We start from the raw sequence: 10,583 nt of genomic DNA, 5'->3' as shown, positions 1-10,583 counted from the left end.
ATTACACATGGCATAAGGATGTGTAACTTCTGGATACATATGTCATATGCATGTGTAACTTCTGTTTACACATTCACACTATACTTTAATAATTTTGGGCCTAGATTTAATAATTTTGGGGTTAAATTTAAATTTTATTTAATTTGGGGCTTGAAAATATATAAAAGGGCATGAATGTCTTTTAATAACTCGGGCCTAGATTTAAACTTTTTTTAATTAAGGGCCTCATATTATGAGTTACCCATGGATCGGGCCTTAGCCTAATGTTCCCTTTCAAATATACCAACATGTAGTTTTAGACTTTTAGTTAGAATGATTTTTTAGGGACCATGATTTTTTTGAGGGGACCATGGTTTTATTAGGCCACCTTCCCTATAATGATAAGGGGTGTCCTAAAATGTTGAAATGACTAACCTACCCTTAACCTAATTTAATTTAAAATCAACCTAATAACCACCTCTCTCTCTCTCTCTATATATATATATATATATATATATATATATAACCACCACCACCGCCGATTACCACCACCACCTCCTCCGATTATCACCACCACCAACCACCGATTACCACCGCTGCCGCAACCGACCACCACCTCCGATTACCACCACCACCACCTCCGATTATCACCACCACCAACCACCGATTACCACTACCACCTCCTCCCACCACCACCGCCACCACCTATTTAAGAAATGTAACAACATAAATGCAATCACAATTAAGTTCGGTTACATAATAATTTTATCGAGTATAAAAGACGCCAGCCGCAACCTGATTCTGCCATGGGACCACTCCGGAGGTATTTTCCAACAAACCCTTCGCTTTAATTTGATTTTGATTGCTTCAATCGAATAGAAATCATCAAAATAGGGTTTTAATAGGAGTTACAGAGCCATGTTCGGTTAAGTCGATTTTCCAAAAAACCCTAGTTTACTAACCGAACTTCTTTAAAATGAAGAACACGAAGAACAGTTCGGTTCTATTGGATTTAAAACTAAGTCACCGAACTCTCTGTTCGGTTGTTTCGCAAAAAAATTTAAAACTACAAAGTAACCGAACTCCACCCTTAGAACCGAAAAAAAAACAAATCCAGTCTAACCGAACTGTGTTGTTGCGGCCACTATGTTGAGTTCCAAAATAATCGAACTTAGCCAATAGAGTTCGGTTTGTTCGCATAAAATTTTAAAACTACAAAGTAACCGAACTTAGCCAATAGACGCTGGAACTTCACATTCTTTTTGTATGTTAAGTTCGGTAACTTCACAATTTTATCGCAGAAACCAAACTCAGAGTTCGGTTGGTTAGTTGTTAGGTTCAAGTTTGCGAAAGAACCGAACTTTGTAAACTTTATATACTCTTATATTACGTAAAGTTCGGTTAGATCAAAAGTGCATGCAGTTTGCGAACCAACCGAACTTTGTACACCAAAGTTCGGTTAGTTGAGAACCAACCGAACATAACGCTGTAACTCCTAGAAATTCTATTATTTGAGAGTTCGGTAACCTGTGTGTTTGGAACAAGTAACCGAACTACACTTTCAGATGAGTTCGGTTACTTGTTCATCTCACGGGGCAACCGAACTACAGCTTCAGATGAGTTCGGTTACTTGTTCTTCATATAAAGTAACCGAACTGTTCAAAATCCAGTTCAAATCCGGATCATTTTGAAGGTTAACAAATATTCTAGGAGATGATGGAGATGAAGAATCAGATGAGTTTTCATCATTTGAATACTCAAACTTAGTAAATTGGAATTTTTTTTTTTATTTTCCGTGTTTTTCTCCTTCATCTTCTCTAACTCTACTCTATCAATAATTCTACTCAACTAATAATAAACCCATCTTTTTATTTAATCTCACTAATTGTTTTTAACTAAATCATTCACTAATCATAACCTAAAATTAATTAAGAGGATAGATTACGTATTAAATAAATAACTAGATATGACGTGACCTAAAATTACTTCTAATGTCTTTACCCAAAAAAAATTATGATCCCAAAAAAGCCATGGTTCCAAAAAAATCGTTCTTTGATTACAATAGAACAACTAAAACCTGTTTCTTACCAATGCTGCAATAATCCAGCCCACTGTTTTACATACTTATCCATTAACCACGGTGCCCCAAAAGGTGGCACACAGCAAAACCAAACCTTATCCGTTTCGAGTGTTTAAAAATTTCGAAGAAAGACGAAAAATCCAAAGGCAGAAGGAACCTACCCTGTTAATCACGTTTTTGTGGAAACGCGTATGTTGAAGTTCGGTGGTTTCTGAATTCTCGTGACCTTATCCAATTTCCATAGGCCTAACATCTAACGGTGAAAATTTACATACTTACCCACGTGTCATCATAAAAAATCATCTAATTCACAATATGGAGGCTTTTGCTTAAACATTCAAAGTATCTAAAGATATTTTAACACTTTTTTCTCGCTATATCTATCTACTACTGGATCTTCTTGTTCCCTGTCCAAAAATCATCAAATTGCCCCAAACAAAATAAATCAATTTTAATCCTCGTCTCATTCAGAATCAAAATCAAAATGATAAGTTCAGTTCCATTCCCATCATCAGCATCATCATCTTTACTATTTGATACCATTGATCTTCCTCGAACCAAGTATATGATAAAGCCATCATCCTCGATGATCTGTTGTTCTTCGTCTTCTTCATCAAGAAGTGTTCCAAAGCTTGAACCTTTTAGCAGAAACAAAATTGATCGTGGTATTAAAGAACTCCCTTTTGTTCAGAAATCTGAAAATGAACTTGCAGGTATACTCTCTCAAATTTCCCCTATTGGGTTTGATCAGGTCTAATTTTGTTACTTTTGGTTCGTCTTCAGATTACTGTTCAACACTTGAAGGAGATAAAGCTTATAGCTGTTGGAGAGCTTACTTTGAGCTCAAAGAACTTGAAGTAAGTAATAGAAAAAGATTTGCTGACTTTGATTGATTTTCTTTGTGTTTTGCCCTAATTTTGATTTTGATTTTGATTTTGATTTTGATTTTGCAGAATGAGTTTACTAAAGAGGAATTAGAGATGTTAGTAATACAATCAGGAGGAGTGAAATCATTGATTGATTGTGTTCATGGGATAACATCAATGCAAAAGAAGAAGAAGAGTGAGGAAATTGTTAAGGATTCAACGAAAACGATTAATCAAGAAAAGAAACCATTCCTTGTTCCTGATGGATTACCAAAATCACAAGAAGAAATTGATGAAGAAGAAGGATCCAAAATGCCTGATTCTTCTTTTACTAGATTACTTAGAAGTAAAGGCAAATTTCCTGCTTGGTTTTCTCCTGTACCTGATCATGAAACCGATTAGCTTAATTATTTGATTAGCAAGGTACGGTTTTCATTACTGATTGCTCCTGTTTTCTTAGAAGTAGTAAGCTCTTGCAAGGTTTGAAAAACGGCCGTTTTTTCCGAAAAAACGTCCGTTATAACGCTCACGCCCATATACCGTGCCCGTGAGGCTCACCAACACGCTTACCTAAATAACACCGATAAATAGGGTAAAATGACGTTATTTAGACCCGTTATAACCGTTTTCACACCTGCGATTACCGTTTTTCTAAAATTAATATTTCAGTTTTTTTCTTCTAAATAACATTTTGACACACGTTTTTTACACCGTATTTTCCGTTTTCATACCGGTTAAATCCGCTTTTAAGGAAAAAAACTTTGAGTTGGAGAAATTCTTATACAATTTTTAATTTCAAACTTACAACTAAAATTTCATAAATAATCATTAAACACTTCAAATTTTATAAACTTACAATAAGTAACCTAGTGACAGTAGTGCTTGAAATTTTAAACTTAGACAAACCAACTTGTAACGGCATTTTTTTCCGACTTATTCAAGTATTTTCTGTTTTCTCGACGATTCTCAGTTGATTCCTCCTCCTCTTCCTCCGCCTCATATTGGTTCGCGTAATGCATTTGGCTGTCGTAGTTAACAGTATCGTCATCTTCATAACCATAGTCTTCTTCCTCATTATCATTACGATTATCTACTTCATTATTGATATTAATATTGGAATTATACTCTTCATTAATTCCTCGGGTATCTTCTTCTGGACGATCTTCAGTGTAATGAGAATTGTATATGGGATTTTCATTTTCATGACCTTGTGTATTGTCTCCAAATGTTAGGTTACCAAAGTCATAAACAAAGTTACTCACTGGCAACCTTTGATATGAGATTTCAACTTCTGGATCATGCCATTCGTATGGTGGAGGGAGAGGCTCTGGATTATTAGCTGCTTCCTCTTCCAATTCATTTAACCAATGTTCTACCTGAGGTAAAACTGGTGTTTCATCGTCCCCTGCTATCCAATCAAGCATATTTTCATCTGTCAACAGGCTATGAACATCGTGGACATCGATGTTATGTCGCTTTGCTTTACCTTGAACTCTTTGCTGCTCCAATCTTAAATTGTACTGAACATATACCAAATCGTTTATTCTTGACGAAACTAAACGGTTGCGTAGTTTGGTGTGAATTCTTTCAAACACACTCCAATTCCTCTCGGATCCAGACGATGTGTTTGTCTGGCTTAGTATCTTTACCGCGATCTTCTGGAGTGATGGAAACTGAGCACCGTATGACAACCACCAGCTTACAGGATCACCTTGCAGAGCAGCCAATCTTGCTGATGGTGATGCAAATTGGCCTTGCATCATTTGCATTCTTCCCGCCTAAAAATATCAAAAACTGTGAATAGAAATTCATATAATTACGAAATTAATTGTTAATAAAAATTCACACCTCTAGCATGCATGTCGCTTGTTCTTGAGGGCTACTAATCATTTTTGATATAACTTCACTGAGACAAATTTGGGGCTGAGAAATTTCATTGTTGATGAGATTGGCTGCTGGGTTGTATATATAATATGGATTCAGAAAATGCGCTGCAGCATGAAGAGGAGAACTCAACTGATCTTTCCATCGTCGGTTAATCACACCTACAATAGAATTATTTCGAGTTTTACCCAAACCCCTTTCTATAGTTTCCACACATGTAGCAAGTGCATGAAACAAATAACCCATGGTAGGTTTATCTGAATCCAAGAAACGGATCATTTTCAATAAAGGACCAACCATCATGCATGCATTTTGGCATGTGTGCCAAAACATCTCATTCAAAATAATGTTTTTCACATCTTTAGCCGTATGAGTTTTTCCTTCTGGCGAGTTCACAAATTCTTGGTCTACAAAGGGGAACTTTTCAGTATCTTCCAACATTAAATTCAACACATGAGATGCACAAAGTACCCAAAAAAATGTACCATACTCTATGGCCAATCTCATACCTATTAAAACAAAATGAGAAATGAATTAATAATATATAAAAATAAACAACTGTAATTAAATTAAGTTGTAATAGTTACCCGCGGCTTTGAATTGGGATCCTTGATCAGTTACTATTTGAACAATATTTGTCGGACCAATATCTTCTATAACCGGTCTGAACAAACTCATCAAATACTCTACTGTCAACCGATTATGCTCGATGTCAACGCTTTTCAAAAATGCTGTCCCATGGCCACTGTAAACTAAGAAGTTTACAATCGTATGGTTATTTTTGTTTTTCCAACCATCTGACATGAGTGTACACCCATACTCTCTCCAATAATTTCGTTGGACCGACACCACATCCTTCTGAATCCTTTGTTTTTCTTGCCTTAATAATGGGTTCGACAACTTATAGGAAGACGGAGCTCTGTATGATTTTCCGAAATTTGCAACTGCATTGAATGCCTCGTGGTACTGAGTTGAGTTGGCCACATTGAAGGGAATAATTAGCATAGAAAAAACGTCCAACAGAAGAATCAACTTTTTCCCGGCATATTTTACTTCTCCCAAAATTCGCCATGCTAGGTTGAGAATCCCTATTAGTATTATATTGTCCTCCCATATCTACAGACATCCTAGGTGCTTGGTGTGGTGTACGCATTGAAGAACTAGGTATGTCCATAGAGGCCTGTGGACGCTGTGATGTACCTTCTCCGGCATTAGTATTCTTACTTTTTCGTCCAAAAAGGTTCTTCAACTTCGATAACCCGCCCATTTTCTTTTGTGTTACCGGCGCTTGTTCTTCTTCATCTATATCATGCACAGGGTTCCACGGTTCATTTTCATACATATCTTGAATTTCTGTATATTCATATTCAGTTTCTGGTACTCGTTGCTGTTATTTTTGTTTCTGTCTTGCACCCATACTTTTGCTAAATTTTTAATCTCAGGTGGCACATGCATGCAGGGAGTAATTGTACCTCTTTGTTGTGCCAAATGCATTTTGAAACGCGAAATTCCCGCAGACACTTCTTTTTCACAACAATTACACTTCAACTTTTTACCATCACTCATTACAGTACAATATGCATGAAAAACATCTCGTTTTGCAGATGTTGATCCTTCCATTATATTCTGTAAGTAGGAAATTTCACATAGCAATAAGTGACATATATCAATTCATCATGCCATTTTTTTAATAAAGAAACAATGATTTTTTACGTGCCAACTGATTCAAGTTGATGGACTATTTAATTATGAATGTTAACATTTATTAAAACATTTCTTAAATAAATGATAATAAAATGAACAAAAAATCTATATTTCTTAAAACATTTCTTAGATAAAAATGAAACATTTATTAAGTAAATATACGTTAATAGAATGAAACATTTCTTCACTTAACATTTCTTAAATATTTCTCAAACATCATGAAAGAAAAAAACATCGATATTTCTCAAACATCTATATTCACTACTCTAACATCATGAAAGAAAAAAACGATAATAAATAAATTAATAACGTATTAATAAATTATATCTCTAATTGAATGAAAAATCTACAAAAAATAATTAATATTACCTCTTAAACTTGTATTTGAGAAATTCAAAATGTAAAGCATTCCTTTGAGCAAGAAGCAGAGAACCAGAGAACCAGAGGTATTGATTTCATTTCAATTCTCTTCTTGTCCTTTTAAAGCATTCCTTTGGGCAAGAAGACATAATAGCTAGCAAATCGAAATATTCTTGAAACATTTGGAATCTCGTTGCATGCGTATATAAGCACAGGCTGGCTATGTCTTTGATCATGAAACCAACTACTCTTTTTACTTTTTTTTTTGTTTTATTTCTTGAACTTTTGAGTCTGAACTCTAAAGTACAGACCACATGTAGCATATACTGTACACACCTCCAAATGCAAAAGAAAAAGATAAATCGACTCCCTGACTTCCCTCTCTCACTCTCTTTTTCTCTAGCTAGTCTATGACTCTCTTCCTGTTGCATTCCTTGTTGGTTAGTCTTGTAGCAAGTAGCTAAGAGCCTAGGAGTATTATTTGACAACAAAGTTTTGACTGCTTTTGAATCCGAATATGCATTATTGAAATATTGGGGAATGCATTGAACTATTCGAGTGACAACTTGAACATATCAAGTGGATAGTGATAGTATGCGTGTATAAATATTGTCGGTAGACGATAACTACAATGCATTGTTATAAGTCATAGACTTAGGGTTGTGAATTTTACTAGATATCCATAAATTTGTATGTTAAAAACCATAAACAAATAAATAAAAAATCAAATAAATAAATTAAACCAAAAAAAATGAAAAAACGTAGTAACAACGTTATTTAGACCCGTTGTAACCATTTTCACAGCTGTTTACATAGAAAATTCAGATCACAAATTATTTATTTTTCTTATTTAACCGTTATCACACCCGTTATTTTAAAAAAACGTCAAAAAACGCGTTTTATTCCTATATAACGCGTTTTTGACCCAAAACGTGCTCACACCCGTCAAAACACGTTATAACGGTCACGCCTAGTACCTGTGACCTGGGCCGTGACCCGTTTTTCGAACCTTGAGCTCTTGATATTATAAGTTTCTGTAAATATTTCGTGTTAGAATACGGGCATCCAACTCACATCCAATTGGCAATGAGTGGAGAGGCCCTAAGAGATTATAAACCACAGGATCTTAATTGCCCATACAATATGGGACTAACAATATCAACACGCCCCCTCACGTGTAGCCTCGTTGGGTCTAACACGTGGACAATAAATCGGGTGACGCGGAGTAAAGGTGCGGTCAACTGACTCGACACAAATAGCCTGCTCTGATACCATGTTAGAATACGGGCATCCAACTCAAAACCAATTGGCAATGAGTGGAGAGGCCCTAAGAAATTATAAACCACATGATCTTAATTACCCATACAATATGGGACTAATAATCTCAACATTTCGCACACGCGGTTTCGTTAATAATAATGATTTCAAGTTTGATATTTTTGCCTTCAATAAATGGTTTATTTTAGCCGTCACGCGCATATGTTTCCAATTTATCCTCAACAAAATAGGACTAGTACACTGATTCTTGTTTCAACTGTCAACTCAAATTCTGTCAACATTAGTATTTCACAAATTTAGTTATTTAATGTAGTTAACAGTTTTTAACTAATAATTTATTATTAGATCCAGAAATGCAACCTTAAAATTAGATGTATCTCTATTATAGGCAAAACATTTTGATGGCGGAGGACCAATGCCATCATTTTCGCCTAAAGAATTTGACAACCAGAAAAGAAGAAAAAACCAGATTCTAGTCTATAATAACCCAAACAATGTCAAACCTTCAAATTAATTTCTAGCAGCCTTGGGCCTCTCCAAGGTGTAATTTTCAACACAAATTCTTCTTTGTTTCCAAAATGCAGGCCTCTGGCTGCTGCTGTTTGTTAATTCTTTCTCTCTTTTTATTTTCTTCATCAACTTTCGCTCTTTCTGATGCTCAAGCCTCATTTATAAGTCGTCGTCAGCTCCTCACTCTTCCTGAGAATGGAGATTTGCCCGACGATTATGAATTCCAAGTGGAACTCAATTTGACATTTCCAAGCTCTAGGCTTCGTAGAGCATACATTGCTCTTCAGGCTTTGAAGAAAGCTATCTTTTCGGATCCTTTTAATACCACAGCAAATTGGGAAGGCCCTGATGTTTGTTCATATAATGGGGTGTTTTGCGCACCAGCATTGGATGATCCTAGCTTGAATGTTGTAGCTGGTTTGGATGTTAATGGTGCTGATCTTGCTGGTTTCCTTCCTGTTGAACTTGGTCTTTTGACTGATCTTGCCCTATTCCACATTAATTCTAACAGATTTTGTGGAATTGTACCAAAGAGCATCTCAAGATTGACTCTTCTTTACGAGCTCGATGTCAGTAACAACAGATTTGTGGGTCCTTTCCCTAAGGTGGTTATGTCGATCCCAGAACTCAAATATCTGGATCTTAGATATAACGATTTCGAGGGATGCGTGCCCGATGAATTGTTCAACAAGGAGTTGGATGCATTGTTCTTGAACAACAACAGGTTTGAAGGTAAATTACCTGAGAATATGGGCAACTCTCCTGTTTCAGTTTTGGTTTTAGCGAATAACAAATTCAGTGGCTGCATTCCAAAGAGTATAGGTAAGATGGTTACATTGGAAGAGATTAACTTTTTGAGCAACAACTTGACTGGGTGTTTGCCGGTTGAAGCTGGCGCCCTAAAGAATTTAACTGTTCTCTCTGTGGCTTCAAACAAGTTGGTTGGGAGCTTACCAGAATGTTTTTCTGGTTTGAAGAATGTGGAGGAGTTGGATGTATCAGAAAATGAGTTGACAGGTAATGTTCCTGGGGCTATTTGCAAGTTGCAAAACTTGAGAAACTTCACATTTTCAGACAACTATTTCAAGAATGAGGCACCTGAATGTGTTCCGGCTTCCAACAATGATGGTGATGTTGTGATTTTTGATGGTGATGTTGTGATTTTTGACGATAGCAATAACTGCTTATCCAGCAGACCTAAACAGAAGGATTCAAGCACTTGTAAGCCAATTGTTGACAGAGTTGTTGATTGCAGCAAGTTCGACTGCAGTGGTGTTGGATCACCTGCACCTTCGACCCCTTCCACCCCAGCAACACCTTCAACTCGTCAGTCCCCAGTTACTCAAACCCCTAAGGCGCCATCTACACCTAAGACACCCTCAACACCTAAGCATTCAACGGAAAAGACGGCTTCGCCTACGCCATCATCGCCTACACCCAAACCAAAGGCACAATCTCCCCCATCACCAACACCTGCACCTTCCACACCAAAAGCACAGCCCCCTCCATCACCAACTCCAACGCCTTCCACGCCGAAGACGCAGCCTCCATCTACACCTTCTACACCAAAACCACAACCCCCTCCATCACCGACCGCAACACCTTCAACACCAAAGTCGCAGCCTCCATCTGCACCTTCTGCACCAAAATCACAACCCCCTCCATCATCAACCCCAACACCTTCGACACCAAAGGCCCAACCTCCTTCATCCCCAACACCATCACCGTCTGAAACATCCCCAGTACATAGGGTCTCCCCACCACCATCACAACCGGCTAAGTCACATTCTCCCACACCATCCGGGTCAAGAACATCTCCTGTAAAACATGTTCACTCCCCACCCCCTCCGGTTCACTCACCACCCCCTCCCGTCCACTCTCCTCCACCACCACCTGTCCATTCTCCACCACCACCCGTCCAC

The 10,583-nt window shown here is 37.2% G+C and overlaps 2 protein-coding genes across 3 annotated transcripts in view; both read left to right on the top strand.

The window, feature by feature from the left end:
* Window positions 1–2,422: 2,422 nt before the first annotated feature.
* Window positions 2,423–4,194, top strand: LOC113294446 (CCG-binding protein 1-like). 2 transcript variants are annotated; one of them, XM_026542848.1, is made up of 4 exons: window positions 2,423–2,772; window positions 2,843–2,916; window positions 3,013–3,348; window positions 4,158–4,194. In XM_026542848.1, exons 1-3 carry the CDS (start codon window positions 2,544–2,546, stop codon window positions 3,325–3,327), a joined length of 618 nt encoding a protein of 205 aa, XP_026398633.1. In that variant the 5' UTR covers window positions 2,423–2,543; the 3' UTR covers window positions 3,328–3,348; window positions 4,158–4,194. The 2 variants fall into 2 exon arrangements, with proteins under 2 accessions (XP_026398633.1, XP_026398626.1); XM_026542841.1 differs by lacking the exon at window positions 4,158–4,194 and having other exon boundaries at window positions 3,013–3,387.
* A 4,362-nt stretch (window positions 4,195–8,556) lies between these two features.
* The window catches only part of LOC113347477 (pollen-specific leucine-rich repeat extensin-like protein 1), a 2,562-nt gene continuing 535 nt past the window's right edge, over window positions 8,557–10,583 (top strand). The window contains exon 1 of the mRNA XM_026591143.1: window positions 8,557–10,577. Within this exon, the coding sequence (XP_026446928.1) occupies window positions 8,730–10,577 (1,848 nt within the window). The 5' untranslated portion in view covers window positions 8,557–8,729. The remainder of the gene's footprint in view (window positions 10,578–10,583) is intronic.

This window comes from Papaver somniferum, chromosome 1 (assembly GCF_003573695.1).
Source record: "Papaver somniferum cultivar HN1 chromosome 1, ASM357369v1, whole genome shotgun sequence".
Taxonomy (NCBI): domain Eukaryota; kingdom Viridiplantae; phylum Streptophyta; class Magnoliopsida; order Ranunculales; family Papaveraceae; genus Papaver; species Papaver somniferum.
The sequence above is the reverse complement of the archived record's forward strand: the minus strand, read 5'-3'. Positions and strand labels throughout refer to the sequence as shown.